This window comes from Prionailurus bengalensis, chromosome E4 (genome assembly GCF_016509475.1).
Source record: "Prionailurus bengalensis isolate Pbe53 chromosome E4, Fcat_Pben_1.1_paternal_pri, whole genome shotgun sequence".
Classification (NCBI taxonomy): domain Eukaryota; kingdom Metazoa; phylum Chordata; class Mammalia; order Carnivora; family Felidae; genus Prionailurus; species Prionailurus bengalensis.
The window spans coordinates 21,928,567-21,946,869 of NC_057360.1; the positions used below are offsets into that span (position 1 = coordinate 21,928,567).

General features: G+C 36.4%; 1 protein-coding gene across 3 annotated transcripts in view; it reads left to right on the plus strand.

Moving 5' to 3' along the window:
* The window catches only part of TPR (translocated promoter region, nuclear basket protein), a 65,769-nt gene that overhangs the window by 21,039 nt on the left and 26,427 nt on the right, over positions 1-18,303 (plus strand). For all 3 annotated transcript variants that reach the window (XM_043568035.1, XM_043568036.1, XM_043568037.1), the window contains 11 exons: positions 739-904; positions 1,886-2,052; positions 2,819-2,971; positions 3,448-3,564; positions 9,264-9,467; positions 9,787-9,971; positions 10,647-10,794; positions 14,889-15,026; positions 15,124-15,255; positions 16,201-16,331; positions 17,276-17,486. In XM_043568035.1, coding sequence (XP_043423970.1) covers positions 739-904; positions 1,886-2,052; positions 2,819-2,971; positions 3,448-3,564; positions 9,264-9,467; positions 9,787-9,971; positions 10,647-10,794; positions 14,889-15,026; positions 15,124-15,255; positions 16,201-16,331; positions 17,276-17,486 — 1,752 coding nt within the window. The remainder of the gene's footprint in view (positions 1-738; positions 905-1,885; positions 2,053-2,818; positions 2,972-3,447; positions 3,565-9,263; positions 9,468-9,786; positions 9,972-10,646; positions 10,795-14,888; positions 15,027-15,123; positions 15,256-16,200; positions 16,332-17,275; positions 17,487-18,303) is intronic.

Here is an 18,303-nt window from a genome sequence, read left to right on the forward strand (position 1 = left end):
TAATAATTTTTGGTTGGGTGCTATATATTTTGAGTTTTATCCTATTGGGTGCTGGATATTTTTATATTCCTATAAATCCCGTGTTTTTTTCTGGGATGCAGCAATTGAAAATAATTTGCTTCTCTTGAGGGTTGCTTTTTATGATTTTTTAGGCAGGTCCAAAGCAGTCCTCAGTCTGTAACTAATTATTCCCCACTATTGAGGCAAGACTTTCCTGTATACTAGTCCCAGTGTCCAGTGAATTATGAGTTTTTTCATTCTGGCTGCTGGTAATTGGCATTATTCCTGACTCTCTGTGAACACCAGACACTCTTCACTCAGTCTCTTTGGATGATTCTTAAGCCTGTCTGGGGTAATTTCACATGTATGTACTGATGACTATTTTGTTGAATATTCACCAGGGATCCTCTGCAAATCTCTTGGGTACTCTATCAGTGCAGCTCTCTGTGATAGTCTATCTTAGGAATTAGGAACTAATTTAGTCTGCCTATACTCTCATTTATGTGTTCTCAGTTCAAGGAGTCTGCTTGCTTCTGCCTTATTTCCCTTTCCCTCTGTCAAAGCCTAAACACACAGGAAGCTAGGGAAATTACAGGGCTTGCTTCTTTTGTTTCCTATCTCAGGTATCATAGTTCTTTTTTTCAGTTATTTCAGATGGGAGGATGTATCTGATTTCTGTTGCTCTATGTTGGCCAGAGTTTAAAGTGTTTTAAAATAACACTTAGGTTCACTTCTTAGGTTCAACTTTTGGATACAAAAAGACAACTGGATACTGAGACAAATCTTCATCATAACACAAAAGAACTATTAAAAAATGCTCAAAAGGAAATTGCTACATTAAAACAGCACCTCAGTAATATGGAAGTTCAGCTTGCTTCTCAGTCCTCACAGAGAACTGGCAAAGGTAAATACACTAATAAATAAGTAAAGTGATAACAAAGTACTTTTTGAGGCTCATAACATACCCTGTAAATAAATAACCTATGTTCTTTTTGGATAATAGCAAAAGAGGAAAAAAAAAACAAAACCTTTTACTCTTCATATAGAAAAGCTGTTTTAGGCTTAAATTAATAAATTTGCAGACTCAGAAGACTGGAAATAGTTCTGCATGGCACCTGACCAGTTTTCCAGTTGTTGAAACCATTTATTGATACTTGTAAAATGTTTCTTTTGAGGAGGATTAATACTTAAATCTTTAACTCTCCCTTGTTGAATCTGTAGTAAGGGTCACTTGCAGAAATAATTCATTTGTTTGGTCTCTTTTAGAGTAGTATTCATAATCATTGCTCATTGATAGCCTTAGGTAAAAGATTTGTTTCATTAGATTTTGCTTCTTTTTGAGAATGTACCATTTCAAATGCAAAGCCTTTGGTCCAGGTAATCTTAAGAAGAACATAATATATGTACATGGGTAAATATATGATACATAAGTGGATGTGTAATTATCCAATAATAGTCCATATTGATACATCACATGATAAGAAAACATCCTTTTTAATCTGTAGTTTCTTCCTTTTCCATGGATTTTAGAATGAAAATTGGACTAAATAATTTGAGATTTAGTGTTTTAGAGTAAACAATGTTAAAAAAGTAAATTAGTAACCTGGTAATATCTTCAAGTAGCTTCCTCAATTTAGCTCAAATGTTTATTCTTCTCTTTTAAGTATCTTCATTGTAATATTTGTAATGGCAGATTTCAAATATTTGATTTTTTGAAGAAATAATATTCTGGAGAAATACCTGTTTTTATTTTGGTATTTAGTGTGTGTTCAAATATACTTTCAAGATAAGTACTTTTACATTTGAGCCTTAATCCTAATTTCATAAACTCTCTGATAACAGCCATTTAAAATGTTAGTTTTAAGAGAGCTCTTAAATCTTTTAGGTCAGCCTAGCAACAAAGAAGATGTGGATGATCTTCTGAGTCAGCTAAGGCAAGCAGAAGAGCAGGTGAATGATTTGAAGGAGAGACTCAAAACAAGTACTAGTAATGTGGAACAGTATCGAGCAATGGTTACTAGTTTAGAAGAATCTCTTAACAAGGAAAAACAGGTATATTCAATTTTAAATTTAATTTGAATGCACTTTTTTTTTTTAATGTTTATTTATTTTTGAGAGGGAGATAAGAGTATGAGCAGGGAAGGGAGAGAGAGGCGGAGGGGAGACACAGAATCTGAAGCAGGCTCCAGGCCCTGAGCTGTCAGCACAGAGCCCAACATGGAGCTCGAACTCACAAACCATGAGATCATGACCTCAGCCCAAGTTGGACACTTAACCAACTGAGCCACCCAGATCCCTCTTAACTTTTTTTTTTAAATAAAAGCCTGCTGTGTGTAAGTACTATAGTAAATATGAGTTTGACGGATATCATTGTGTTTACCTTTTAAATCTGAAAAATACTTCAGTCTAATAAGCCAGATAAAACAAAACACACAAAATTCAAAACTGATTAGCATTGATAGATATTTTTTTTAAGTCTTTTTTTTTAATCTTTATTTATTTTTGAGAGAGAAGAAAGAGAGAGAGCAAGGAGGGGCAGAGAGAGAGGGAGACACAGAATCAGAAGCAGGCTCCAGGCTCCAAGCTGTCAGCACAGAGCCTGACATGGGGCTCGAACCCATGAACTGTGAGGTCATGACCTGAGCTGAAGTCGGATGCTTAACTGACTGAGTCACCAGGCATCCTGATAGATTTTTTTTTTTTTCAATACAAAGCAAATGTTAATTTTAGTACTTGTGAAGTTTAGATTTAGAGAAACTAATTGTATAATTTTAGATGTGTATAATTTTTGTATTCTATTACCTGGATGCTGGTAAAGGTGACAGAAGAAGTACGTAAGAATATTGAAGTTCGTTTAAAAGAGTCAGCTGAGTTTCAGACACAGTTGGAAAAGAAGTTGATGGAAGTAGAGAAGGAAAAACAGGAACTTCAGGATGATAAGAGAAAAGCCATAGAAAGTATGGAACAACAGGTAAATTAGATTATTAGCCATATCAATCTTTGTGTGTGTGTGTGTGTGTGTGTGTGTGTGTGTGTGTGTGTAAGGATTTGTATTAAGTAGCTTATTAGTTACCATCCAGTTCATTTCAACTGATACTGAATGGACACATATTTAACAATTTTAGTTGTATGTTTTACACTGCTTTGTAGGTCCGTATGTGTTTCCTTTTGAGTATTTTAGACTACTTTATGGTAGTAGATATCAGTGCTGTTTTTTATAAGCCTCTCTGCCTGAGCATTAACTTTTGCAGATGTTAGTAAGGAGTGAACATAAGCCTGTGAAATTTGTGCAGTATTACCTCAAGTTATCTTTTAAATTTAGTAAGTCTGTTTGGGCCAGTAGGATTTTAAAAATTTGTCTTTAAAATAACCCTGGTTATTTTATTAATTATTACAATAATTGTCTTGCAATTAACCCTGGTTTTAATTAATGTTCTTCTGATTTAGTTATCTGAGTTAAAGAAAACACTTAACAGCGTTCAGAATGAAGTACAAGAAGCTCTTCAGAGAGCAAGCACAGCTTTGAGTAATGAACAGCAAGCCAGACGTGACTGTCAGGAACAAGTAAGTGTTGATCATGTAGCCAGTTATTGAGAAATGAGGTTTGATCCTAGGGAGCAGTTCTTGGAGTATCTTACTGCATCTTGAGGATTGGTAAACCGTACAGAAATACAGTTATTTTCACCATTGTGGAACTTGCACTAAGATCAGCTGAAAAGTGTTATGTGAAGACTAAAAGCAAATAGTGCAATAACCATTAACAAAGCAACCTTGACAAATGGGGAAAAATATAAAAGTACCAGTAATAGTAAAACTGAAATAGAATGGGAAGACATGTAATGTTCTCATCTTTGAGTGGTATATGAATAGTCATTTGATTATAGTTCTTTATTGCTTATATATATGGTATGTACATGTATGAAGATTACATCAGAAGTGGAATACAGGGGAAAATACTTCAAAGGTAAATTAGACAAAAATTATCCTTGGCTTATTGCCAAACAGTGTAACATTGCAAATTAAAATAAAAGAATGTATCAATAATTCAATATTGAAATAAATTATTCTTATTTCCTTTTGTTTACTTTAAGTTTGTGTTTATGCATGTGTATGCACATGTATTTTACATATCGGAGTTGTTCTTAGCTTTTATTTTATAAAGCCTGTTGCAATTTGTTGTATCATCTTCATAAGTTTCATTTTGAACAATTCTTTCATATTTCTTCCTTGTTTTGAGTTTTTTTTTGTTAGAGTGGTTGTTTTTTCTCCAAATTTTTATTTAAATTCCAATTATTAACATATAGTGTAATATTAATTTCAGGTGTAGAATTTAGTGATTCGTCACTTACATACAACACCCAGTGCTCATCCCAACAAGTGCTCTCTTTAGAGCATTACCCATCTAGCCCATCCCCCACACCTACCTCCTTCCATCAACCCTCAGTTTATTCCCTATAGTTAAGAGTCTGTTTCTTGGTTTTCCTCCTTTTTTGCCTCCTGTGTTCATTTGTTTTGTTTCTTAAATTCCACATATGAGTGAAATCATATGGTATCTGTCTTCTTCTGACTCTTTCACTTCGCATGATAATTTCTAGTTCCACCCACATCATTGCAAATGGCAAGACTTCATTCTTTTTTGTGGTTAATATTCCATCATGCGCGCGCGGACACACACACACACACACACACACACCCCACCTTTTCTTTATCCATTTATCAGTCAATGGACATTTGGGCCCTTTCCGTAATTTGGCTATCATTGAAAATGCTGCTATAAATATTGGGGTGCATGTGTCCCTTCAGATCAGTATTTTTATATCTGCAGATACAAAAGGTATTTATAAATATCTTGTAGTGGTGTAATTACTAGGTCATAGGGTTGTTCTTTTTTAACTTTTAAGGAACCTGTACATTTTTCCAGAATGGCAGAATGGTTGTACTTTTCCATCAGCAGTGTAAAAGGGTTCCCCTTTCTCCTCATCCTCGCCAACCCTGTTGTTTCCTATGGTGTTAATTCTAGCCATTCTGACTGGTGTGAGGTGATAGCTCATTGTAGATTGGGGTGTTTTGTTTTGTTTTGTTTTGTTTTGTTTTGTTTTGTTTTGTTTTTGAGAGCGAGAGAGAGCACGCAAGCCAGGGAGAGGGGCATTGGGGAAGAGAGAGAATCCTAAGCAGACTCCACACCCAGGACAGAGCTGGACGGCAGGGGTTAGTCTCAGGACTGTGAGATCTGGACCAGAGCCGAAATCAAGCACTTAACCTACTGAGCGACCCAGGCTCCCCATCATTGTAGTTTTGATTTGTATTTCCTTGATGACGGGTGACATTGAGCATCTTTTCATATGTCTGTTAGCCACCTGGCTGTCTTCTTTGGAAAGTGTCACTTCATGCCCATTTCTTCACTGGATTATTTGTTTTTTTTTGGATGTTGAGTTTGTTCTTTTTTTTTAAAAATTTTTTTTTTCAACGTTTATTTATTTTTTTTGGGACAGAGAGAGACAGAGCATGAACGGGGGAGGGGCAGAGAGGGAGACACAGAATCGGAAACAGGCTCCAGGCTCTGAGCCATCAGCCCAGAGCCCGACGCGGGGCTCGAACTCACGGACCGCGAGATCATGACCTGGCTGAAGTCGGACGCTTAACCGACTGCGCCACCCAGGCGCCCCGAGTTTGTTCTTTATATATTTTGGATACTAACGCTTTATGAGATACGTTCTTTGCAAGTATCTTCTCTCATTTTGTAAATTACCTTTTAGTTTTGTTTATTGTTTACTTCATCGTGCAGAAGCTTTGTATTTTGATGAAATCTGAAAAGTTTATTTTTGTTTCTGTCTCCTTTGCCTCAGGAGACATATCTAGTAAGAAATTGCTACAGCCAATGTCAGAAGAGGTTCCTGCCTGTTCCTCTAGGATTTTGATGGTTTCTGGTCTCACATTTAGGCCTTTTATCCAGTTTATTTTTGTGTTTGGCATTAAGAAAATGGTCCAGTTTCATTGTTTTGCGTGTTGCTGTCCAGTTTTCCCAACACCATTTGTTGAAGAGACTTTTTTCCTTAGGATATTCTGTCTTACATACATCTGGGTTTTATTCAGTTCTGTTGCCCTGTGTGTGTTTTTGTGCCAGTACCATTATGTCTTGATGACTATAGCTTGAAATCCAGAAACGTGATGCCTCCAGCTTTGCTTTTCTTTTTCAAGATTGCCTTGGCTGTTTGGGGTCTTTTTTAGTTCCAAACAAATTTTGGGGTTATTTGTTCTAGATCTGTGAAAAATGCTGCTGGTATTTTGATAGGGATTGCATTAAATGTATAGGTTACTTTGGATAGTATAGACATTTTAACAATATTTGGTTTTCTAATCCGTGAGTGTGGAATGTTTTTTCTTTTTGTCGTCTTCTGCTTCTTTCATCAGTGTTGTGTGGTTTTCTTGTTTTCACAGTACAGATCTTTTACCTCTTTGGTTAGGCTTATTACTAGATATCTCAAGGTTTTTGGTATAGTTGTAAATGAGAATGATTCCTTGATTGCTCTTTCTGTTGCTTCATTATTGGTGTATAAAAATCCAACAGATTTCTGTACATTGATTTTGTAGCCTGAAACTTTACTGAATTTGTGTACCAGTTCTAGCAATTTTTGGGTGGAGTCTTTTGGGTTTTCTATATAAAGTATCATGTCATCTGCAAATAGTGAAAGTTTGACTTACTCCTTGCCAATTTGGATGCTTTTTATTTCTTTTTGTTGTCTGATTGCTGTGGCTGGGACTTCCAATACTATATGTTAAGTAACAGTGGTGAGAATGGACATCCGTGTCTTGTTCCTGACCATAGAGGAAAAGCTCTGTTTTTCCCCATTGAGGATGATATTAGCTGTGGTTTTCGTATATGGCCTTTATTACGTTGAAGTATGTTCTCTTTGTCCTTACTTTGTGGAGGGTTTTTATCATGAATGGATGTTATACTTCATCATATGCTTTTTCTGCATCTGTTGAAAGGAGCATATGGTTTTTACCCTTTTATTAATGTGGTGTATCACATTGATTGATTTGCGAACACTGAGCCACCCCTGCAGCCCAGGAATAAATCCTACTTGATCACAGTGAATGATTCTTTTAATGTACTGTTGGATTTGATTTGCTAGTATTTTGTTGAGAATTTTGCATCCATGTTCATCAGGGGTATTTGCCTTTTTTAGTGAAGTCTTTGTCTGGTTTTGGAATCAGAGGGTAATGCTGGCATCATAGAATGAGATTTGAAGTTTTCCTTCCATTTCTATTTTTGGGGACAGTTTGAGAAGAATAGGTATTATTAACTCTTCTTTAAAAAAAAACTTTTTTTTACATTTATTTATTTTTGAGAGTCAGAGAGACAGTGTGAGCAGGGGAAGGGCAGAGAGAGAAGGAGTCACAGAATCCAAAGCAGTCTCCAGGCTCCGAGCAAGGTGTCAGCACAGAGCCCATCGCGGGCCCAAACCTACAAAACATGAGATCGTGACCTAAGCCGAAGTCGGACACTTAACTAACTGAGCCACCCAGGCACCCTGTTATTAACTCTTTAAATGTTTGGTAGAATTCCCCTGGGAAGTCATCTGGCCCTGGACTTTTCTGTATTGGGAGATTTTTTATTACTGATTGAATTTCTTTGCTGGTTATCAATCTGTTCAGGTTTTCTGTTTCTTTCTGTTTCACTTTTGGGAATTTAATCTTTCTAGGAATTATCCATTTCTTCCAGGTTGCCCATTTTGTTGGCATATAATTTTTCATAATCTCTTAAAATTGTTTGTATTTCTATTGTGTTGGTTGTGATTTCTTTCATTCATGATTTTATTTGGGTCCTCTTTTTGATAAGTCTGGCCAAGGGTTTATCAATTTTACTAATTTTTTCAGAGAACTAGCTCCTAGTTTCATTGATCTGCTCTGATATTTTGTTTGTTTGTTTGTTTCTCTGTCATTTATTTCTGCTCTTTATTAATTTCCTTTCTGGCTTTGGGCTTCATTTGTTCTTCTTCTGGCTCCTTTAGGGATAAGGTTAGGTTGCATTTTTGGGATTTTTCTTTCTTCTTAAGATAGGTCTATATTGCTGTGTACTTCACTTTTGTGATTGCTTTTGCTGCATCCCAAAGATTTTGGATCATCATGTTTTCATTTTCATTTGCATCCATGTATTTTTTTTTTAATTTTTTTTTTTTTTAACGTTTATTTATTTTTGAGACAGAGAGAGACAGAGCATGAGCAGGGGAGGGTCAGAGAGAGGGAGACACAGAATCTGAGACAGGCTCCAGGCTCTGAGCTGTCAGCACAGAGCCCGACGCGGGGCTTGAACTCACTGACCGTGAGATCATGACCTGAGCCGAAGTTGGCCACTTAACCTACTGAGCCACCCAGGCGCCCCATGCATCCATGTATTTTTTTATTTCTTCTTTAATTTCCTGGTGGACCCATTCATTGTTTAGTAGGATGTTCTTTAAATTCCATGTATTTGTGGCCTTTCCACAATTTTTTCTTATGGTTGACTTCAAGTTGCATGGTGTTGTGGTTGGAAAATATGCATGGTGTGTGGTGGTGTGATCTCAGTCGTTTTATACTTGTTGAATCCTGATTTGTGATCCACTGTGTGATCTGTTCTGGAGAATGCTCCATGTGCACTAGAAAAGAATGTGTATTCTGCTGCTTTAGGATAAAATGTTCTGAATATATCTGTTAAGTCCATCTGGTCCAGTGTGTCATTTAAGTCATTGTTTGCATGTTGCTTTTTGCTTAGATGACCTGTCCATTGATGTAAGTAGTTAAAGTTCTCTATTGTTATTATATTATTATCAATGAGTTTGCTTATGTTTTTGTTAATTGTTTTATATATTTGTATGCTTCCATGTTGGGGGCATAAATATTTACAATTGTTAGATTTTCTTGTTGGATAGTCTCCTTTATTTTGATATAGTGCCCTTCTTCATTTCTTGTTACAGTCTTTGGTTTAAAGTTTGGTTTTAACTGATACTGATAGAAGTATTGCTATTCCGACTTTCTTTTGACTTCCATTTTCATGACAAATGTTTCTCCATCCCCTTACCTTTCAATCTGCAAGTGTCTTTAGGTCTAACATGAATTTCTTATAGGCAGCATATTTCATTAAATAGATATAGCATAACTTCTAAGTATTTTATTTTGGTACATTTAGATTTTTAAAGAATGTAATGTGCATCTTTTCAGAAAATACTGACTAGCCTTATGAGTTTTTAATCTTGTGTCAATGGGGAAATAATTTCTTACAGGCTAAAATAGCTGTGGAAGCTCAGAATAAGTATGAGAGAGAATTGATGCTCCATGCTGCTGATGTTGAAGCTCTACAAGCTGCCAAGGAACAGGTTTCCAAAATGGCATCAGTCCGTCAGCATTTGGAAGAAACAACCCAGAAAGCAGAATCACAGTTATTGGAGTGCAAAGCATCTTGGGAAGAAAGAGAGAGAATGTTAAAGGTATTATTATACATCATGATAGAGTATTCTGGAGAATTTAAAGGTATGGGGGTTTTTAAATATACATTGATTGGAAAATCTGCTGTTATTGTTTTTTATTTATTTATTTTGAGAGAGAAAGAGAATAAGCTGGGGAGGGGCAGAGAGAAAAGGGGACAGAGGGTCCAAAGCAGACTACTTGCTGACAGCAGAAAGCCTGATGTGGGGCTCAAACTCATGAACCATGAGATCATGACCTGAGCTGAAGTCGGATATTTAACCGACTGAGCCACCCAGGTACTCCAGAAAATCTGCTATTATGATAGACTCTTGTTTACAGGATGAAGTTTCCAAGTGTGTGTCTCGCTGTGAAGATCTAGAGAAACAAAACCGATTACTTCATGATCAGATTGAAAAATTAAGTGACAAGGTTGTTGCCTCTGTGAAGGAAGGTGTACAGGGTCCCTTAAATGTCTCTCTAAGTGAAGAAGGAAAATCTCAAGAACAAATTTTAGAAATTCTCAGGTAAATCCAATAATATTCTTAATGCTTTATTTTGTGGTATACCAAGCACTGTGTAATGTAACTATAAATGCATAAATTAGGGAAGTGGGGGTTATCTGCTATTTATTTATAAAGCTCGTTCCATTCCTATTGGCCAACAAACCCACTTCTACCCTATCAGCAGTCACTTTCGACCTTTAGACATAGGCCACGCTAAAGATAGGACTTTCAGTTGAATCTGATAGTAAGAACTTGAGCGAGTTCTTTGAAAAACTAAATGCCTTTCAATTTTTTTTTTTTTTTGATGTTTATTTTTGAGAGAGAGACAGACACAGAATGCCAGTGGGGGAGGGTCAGGGAGAAAGACACAGAATCCAAAGCAGGCTCCAGGTTCTAGCTGTCAGCACAGAGCCCAACCCGGGGCTCAAACTCACAACCTGTGAGATCATGACCTGAGCTGAAGTCGGCTGCTTAACCAACTGAGCCAGCAGATGCCCCTCAATTATTTTTTTTAAAGATACACATTTCTGAAGCCATTGTCTATAATAAAAAGCATCTCTCGTTACTTATTAATGAAAACATGTAAAAATAGTTACTAAAGTGAATAGATTTGTCATCTTAAAGATTATCCAAGTTTTAAAATGTTGTGTTGGTGGCATTTTTTTTACTCAAATAAAATTTTATATATTCCTGTAGATTTATAAGACGAGAAAAAGAAATTGCTGAAACCAGGTTTGAGGTGGCTCAGGTTGAGAGTCTGCGTTATCGTCAAAGAGTTGAACTTTTAGAAAGAGAGCTGCAGGAACTGCAGGATAGTCTCAATGCTGAAAGAGAGAAAGTCCAGGTATGTATCCCAAGCTTTAAGAAAGCAGTTATTTACTTATTTATTTTTTAATTTTTTTTTTTTTAACATTTATTTATTTTTGAGACCGAGAGAGACAGAGCATGAACGGGGGAGGGTCAGAGAGAGGGAGACACAGAATCCGAAACAGGCTCCAGGCTCTGAGCTGTCAGCACAGAGCCCGACACGGGGCTCGAACCCACGGACCATGAGATCATGACCTGAGCCGAAGTCGGCCGCTTAACCGACTGAGCCACCCAGGCGCCCCAAGAAAGCAGTTATTAAATCAAGAGAGCACATTTCAGTTTCTTGAAACATGAAATTTAATCTGAAATAAGCGTTTTTCCTACACTCTCAGATTATTAAACGTTATTAAATAGTGGTACAGTGTAATGGTAAAAGACTAGTGGCAATCAGACTGCCTAGTTTAAAAAAAATTTTTTTAATGTTTATTTCTGAGACACAGAGAGACAGAGCATGAGTGGGGGAGGGGCAGAGAGCGAGGGAGACACAGCATCTGAAGCAGGCTCCAGGCTCCGAGCTGTTGGCACAGAGCCTGAAGCGGCGCTCGAACTCATAAACCGTGAGATCATGACCTGAGGCGAAGTCGGTCGCTCAACCGACTGAGCCATCCAGGCGCCCCTAGACTGCCTGGTTTTAAATTCTAGCTTCATACCGTTAGATGTGTGTCTTGGGTATATTATTTTCCCTGCTCTTAAATTTTCTCATCTGTAATATTGGGATGATAATAATAAGGATTGAGTTCAAGTACGGGAAGCATTTAGAAACATGTCTGGTGCATGGTGAGTGCTTAAGTAAATTTCAGTTCTGTTTTTTATTATTATAGTTGTCATATGTATGTCAGTAATTATTCTGAGATAAAATTGTGGGTAGAAACTGCTACAGAACATTTTTTCCTCAGCAAGGAGCAAAAAATAGTCAAAACTGTCAACCAAGAAAGGAAAAGAAGTTGCTGAGGTGAATGGATGGTCACAGCAAAAGCTCAACTCCTTAACCTACGCTACCACCCAGAAGCTTACAATTGCATGTGCTCATTCTAAGGAGATTCAATAATAGAACTTCACATCTGGAGGGAAGGAAATTATGACCTTTACTCATTTATCTTCTTTTAAATTTTTTTTTTTTTTCAACGTTTATTTATTTTTTTTGGGACAGAGAGAGACAGAGCATGAACGGGGGAGGGGCAGAGAGAGAGAGGGAGACACAGAATCGGAAACAGGCTCCAGGCTCTGAGCCATCAGCCCAGAGCCCGACGCGGGGCTCGAACTCACGGACTGCGAGATCGTGACCTGGCTGAAGTCGGACGCTTAACCAACTGCGCCACCCAGGCGCCCCTCATTTATCTTGTTTTAAATGATAGTTGGAATGGCTGTTAGACAAAAGCCATCCAACCCCAGGGGAAAGTGAGTAGATTTATGGGGTTTATATTTTCATACAGAAATGAAAAGTTTCAGAATTGTATCTTGACAAAAACCCATTCAAATATATCTCGTAATATATAAAACCCTCCAATCAGTGGCATTAACATTTGGAGGAAAAAAAAGCAGAATCAGGATTTTTAAAAAGATGGCATATTCTCTCAGTGTTCCTTCCGGCAAATAATACTAGAAAATGCCCAACCAACAAAGTTAGATGGGAGAACCAGCTTTTACATACAATCGAAAGAGTCAAGAAATATCACACGTTATATAAAAAATAATACCCAAACATGAACAGTGTAGGATGGTAACCCTGTATCATAGCTTTTTTTTTATGCACACTTTTTTTTTGACTATATTAAAAGGCAATAGTCTGACAATAAAAAGGCTGCTTATGAAATACTGTTATATTAAACTTTAATTACAGGATGTTAAATCCTTAGAAGTAAGGATTTAATTAAATTAATGGAAACATCAATTGCTCTTCAGATTTGAGAGTTGCTGCTTGAAAAGGTGGTTTTACACGAACACTGAATTAAAAGAAACAAAAAAACTTTAGAACACAATGAATTGCTTTAATTTCAGTATGCATCCACATCTCAGCAATCAGTGGTCCTGAACAGAAAAGTGGAAAACGACAGCAATTTGCCAGGAAATCAGGCCCACCAATATCAGGGATCTGCTGTGTGCACGTTCTTTCTTAATCTCTGCTGAGAACCGTGAGAAGCAGCAGCACCAAAAGCAAAGTATGCACCGAATTCAGGGTTCTTTTTGTTCCGTTTGTCAGATTGCAAATGAGACCCAGGTGGATGGCAAGGATCAATTTTTAAAAGCTAATGCAATTCTAGGAAAAGAAAACAACTCATTCAGGGGGATTGTGTGTGCTTGTAAGTGTCTTCTGTGGCCTTTCTCCAAGTTTAACCACCAACAAGATTGAGGGCTCGCAGGTTTGAGTACCCCTGGTGACTGTTACTTTCACTTTGTCAAAACCTGAACTAAAAAAAAATCCACATCATTTGGGGCACTTGGGTGGCTTAGTCGGTTGAACATCTGACTTCAGCTGAGGTCATGATCTCGTGGTCATGAGTTCGAGCCCTGCATTGGGCTTGCTGCTGTCAGCCTGTCAGAGCAGAGCCCACTTCAGATCCTCTGTCCCCCTCTCTCTGCCCCTCACCCACTCGCGCTCTCCCAAAAATAAATATTAAAAAAAAAAAATCCCACATCATTTAATAATGAAAGCCAAGTACGGCAGGGCTGAGGATCCAATATTCATTATCAAGCTGGTGGAGAGAGAGTAAATGTGGTTCCAGTACTACACAAGGGAAGTCTGAAATTCTCTCCAACCTTACCTGATGGCTTCTAGCCAAAGCAAGGAAGTGTCATGGAAGGTGTTCAGTGGTGATAGTGTAAAAATGCACTTGAGGAAGAGGAAGGAAAACACAGTCCTCAGTTAAGGTTGGGGAGACGATATGGGGAAAACCCTGAATTTGTCCCCAAAGGCCATTTTCAGAGGGGATTAGAGGGGGTGCTGTCTATGCTTCAGTCAGAGGTGGTAGTAGAAAGTGAAGAAAGGACAATGGCTTGAAAGTGGGGGGGGGGGGGCATCATCTAAGATTTTAAAAAAGAAACCAGAGATGCAGCTAGAGCCCCCTCCCCCACCACCACACATAGCAGTAGTACCACAGGCTCCGACCTGAAACCCCCACTCCTCTAGCAGGTCACCCCAAGCTGGAGGGCTGTTGCAGGCCATGTAATCAGCAGAAGGTGATTGTGTGATATGTCTTTTCACAGTTGAGTTAGATGGGCCCCACTGGTTAGGATTGGAATCAAAGTATACTTTCTTGATCCCAGAAGTTCAACTATGTGGACAGTGGTTATGTTTGACAGGATTTGTTAGAGCATAACATATATTTCAAATGGACAAAAAAATTAGAATTGCTTACAGTATCTTAAGATAAATTGCTTTTGAATGGGAGTTTCCCTTTTAGTACTTTGAGATCTACAAGACATATCTAGAAAATTAACTACTGTGAAAAATGAAGACTGCTTAAATCAAGGCGGCAGGGCGAGGAGGAGGAAGGCCTATGGTTTTTCTTTTTGATTGACTGCTATAACATTATCCTCTGACCGGAGCCATAGCTTTAAAAATGGTGAGGAAATAAAGTAACATGTAAAAGATGGATAATTACACCCAATGAGAACAGAACAGAGAAGTTCGTCACCGTTGAAGAAATATTCAGTAGAATTGCTCAAAACCAAAGTGATGAAACAACTGAATGAAATGAAGAATTTCTAAACAGTGGGGAACATGGTGGAGGGGGAATAATATCATTTTAGAACTATTAATAAATTCAGTATACCAAGAAAAAGAATAAAGATTAATAGATAATAGAGATCTGGATTAATGTTTTTACCCAGTGTTAGAACTGATTATTTATTAGTGGGATTTTTATCTTTTTGTTTTCATCCCTATAATTTTAAACTTGTAGTTAGCCTGCATCACAGAAAAATAAATACGTACAACTTTCAAAAATTTCCATTTAAAAGCTGACATTTAAATCCTTTTTACTTTTTGTAGGAAAGATTAGAACTGGTAGGAAAAGATAAGTCTTCACCTACTGTTGGATGTTGGTATACACGTGTGTTTGAAATCTTTAGGTAACTGCAAAAACAATGGCTCAGCATGAAGAACTGATGAAGAAAACCGAAACAATGAATGTAGTGATGGAGACCAATAAGATGCTAAGAGAAGAAAAAGAGAGGCTAGAACAGGATTTACAGCAGATGCAAGCAAAGGTTTGGGACTTCCTAATCAAGAGTAAACACGTGTCATTTTTAACAATGTTAGAGTTTTTACATCAGATGTTCAAAAAAATACTGGCACTATTTTCAGGTAAGGAAACTGGAGTTAGATATTTTACCCTTACAAGAAGCAAATGCTGAGCTGAGTGAGAAAAGCGGTATGTTGCAAGCAGAGAAGAAGTTACTAGAAGAAGATGTCAAACGTTGGAAAGCACGTAACCAGGTAAATGCAATTAAACATGGAGGTGTTGATTTTTTAAATAATAGGACAACATTTAAGAGGATGAGAAATGGCTAATTTATTTCTTTAAATTCCAAATTTACGCTTTTCCTGTATCTCTAAAATATTTTTGTACATGAAAAAAATGAGTTTATCTAGCTGATTGAAGCACTTTAAAAAGACTTGGTCACTGAAAACTTTTTGGGGGGACAAAACTGTATAATTTTGATTAGAGGGTTAGAAACTCCAGCTCCATATTTAAACAAAAGATTGGAAATCTGCCTTGCCTGATAGTAGTTATGCAATTTGTGAGAGTTCCTTAATATTTCCGAGCCACTTTTCATTTTACAAAAAGTTTAATAAATGTAAAGCAGTTCACTTAGCACCTGGCTCCTAGAAAATGGTCTAGAATAGTAATTGTTATGATCCGAATAGGGTTATAGAATTTTAGAGCCCATTTTTTTCCTGTTTTTATCACACAAGCAATCTGAAAAATAAGAAAGGAGGGTGATCTTTCCAAATCTAGATATGTTCCTGGTAAACTTCACTGCACTGTTTCCTGACTCAATGGAATCAGTTAAATTTAGTTTATTTTTATGCAGTTGTAATGATTTATAGACATTTTTTCCTTGTAAATGTCATTTTAATGAAAGTGGATATTTAATATTAAAAGCTTATAATTTCTTTAGATTCATTTATTTGACTTGTTTGTAACTATTTTGAAGTGTTTGTTTGCAGTTATAAAAAAATAATGCATAATGACGTTTATTTCCCTTTCCCATTTTGGCTAGGGATTTTAGGTAAATAAACCTTCAATCTTATTTTATAGTTTGGTACTTGATCACCATGTATAAGACAGCAAACATAATTAGATATGCTGCTATTTTATTATAGTACATTAGTTTCATAAAACCTATATAACCATATTATGCGTTTTTGCTATTCTAGCATCTAGTAAGTCAACAGAAAGATCCAGATACAGAAGAATATCGGAAGCTCCTTTCTGAAAAGGAAGTTCATACTAAGCGTATTCAGCAGTTGACTGAAGAAATTGGGAGACTTAAAGCGGAAATTGCAAGGTATATGGAAAGAAATCTTAAATTGTATATTAATATATGAAATCTTGAGTTTATTTCTACTCTTTATATATTGACTGCCCAAGTGCTTCCTGAGTTAGAAAGAATGAAAAGTGCTGCAGCCTTTACATGTGGCTTTCCCTTTATTACCTTATGGAGCCAAGCAAGCAGTAATTTAATTTTATGCCTTTATGTATATGATTATTACTTTTTAAAAATCTACATTTTTGGTATGAGTCTAAACCTAAACGTATTTATTTTCTTAACAGTTGATAACTTTTGCAAGCAGGTTTTTCTTCTTTTGGTTAGCATTTATTTATGAGTATTTTGAAAGTGTTTAATAAAGAAAGTTTTTAAATAAGAAATTTTTTAAAATGAACTTACAATGAACTGGTGCCTTTTTAAAGTTAAGAAATTTAAAATTAAAATTAATGTTTCTGAGACCTTTTTTAAGTTTAAATTTTAGTGTTATTTATTTATGTTAGCTCCTACTTGTGTAATACTTGACAGCTTATAGATTTTTCTCATGTATATTCTTTTGTTTTATAGCAGTCTGGCATTTTAAGTAGGAGAGATAATAATTAGTACTTAATGAGGAAACTGAGTTTCAGAAAGGTACCCAAGATCACAGGTAGTAGTTGTTAAACCCATACTCTTAATTCAGGTCATGTGATTTCAGATTCAGTTTGATAAAGTACAGGGGTTGGCAGACTATAACCTACATGCCTGTATTTGCACGGCCTGTAAACTGAGAGATTTTCACATTTTTAAAGTACTGTAAAAAAGGAAGGACATGTGACAAAGACTACATGTGGACTACAAAGCCTAACATATTTACTCAACACCCAATATAGTAGAAATTATGTATTTTAGTATCAGGCAGAAGTGGCTTAAAATCTGTGTACTAACATTTGATTATTTTCTCCTTTATTTTTTTGTTTGTTTAGATCAAATGCATCTTTGACGAACAACCAGAACTTAATCCAGAGTCTAAAGGAAGACTTAAATAAAGTAAGAACTGAAAAGGAAACCATCCAAAAGGACTTAGATGCCAAAATAATTGACATCCAGGAAAAAGTCAAAACTATTACTCAAGTCAAGAAGATTGGGCGTAGATACAAGACTCAGTATGAAGAACTTAAAGCACAACAGGATAAGGTATTTTGAAGTAATTTTCTTTATGTTTGTATGTTTGTATATATAATTTTTGACATACACAACTTTGTTTTATACGCTTTTATTCATGTAATAAGTTTTCTTTATAATTTTTATTTATTGGTTTTTAGATTCTGAACATAACTGTAAGTTTATATATGATTATTTGGTTTAAGATATCTCTTTAATTTGCCTCAAGTTACACTATAAATTCATGAAGAAATTTTAGTAAATGCTTTGTTATTTTAGTTCAGTGTTCCAACTTCAAATATTTTCCTTTTTCAGACCTGTTCTTGTAACTTATTGCTGACTAAAATTGTGTATATAGGGGCGCCTGGGTGGCGCAGTCGGTTAAGCGTCCGACTTCAGCCAGGTCACCATCTCGCAGTCCGGGAGTTCGAGCCCCGCGTTGGGCTCTGGGCTGATGGCTCAGAGCCTGGAGCCTGTTTCCGATTCTGTGTCTCCCTCTCTCTCTGCCCCTCCCCCATTCATGCTCTGTCTCTCTCTGTCCCAAAAATAAATAAAAAACGTTGAAAAAAAATTTTTTTTTAATTGTGTATATAAAAAATGATAGTTCTTTATAATTAATCAGACTTTATTACAGTTTTACATAAGTAATGTATATTAGCCACCTATCAAAAGGAATTGTTTAGTTCTTGTAACATTTTGAATCTGAATTAATTCCCAGAAGTAAAAACAAACGTATGTTAACTTAATTATATATTTAGCACCTGTTAGATTAGAAAATGTATTTTGAAAATCCAAAATGCAGGATGCCTGGGTGGCCCAGTCAGTTGAGCGTCCCTCTCTCGATTTCGTC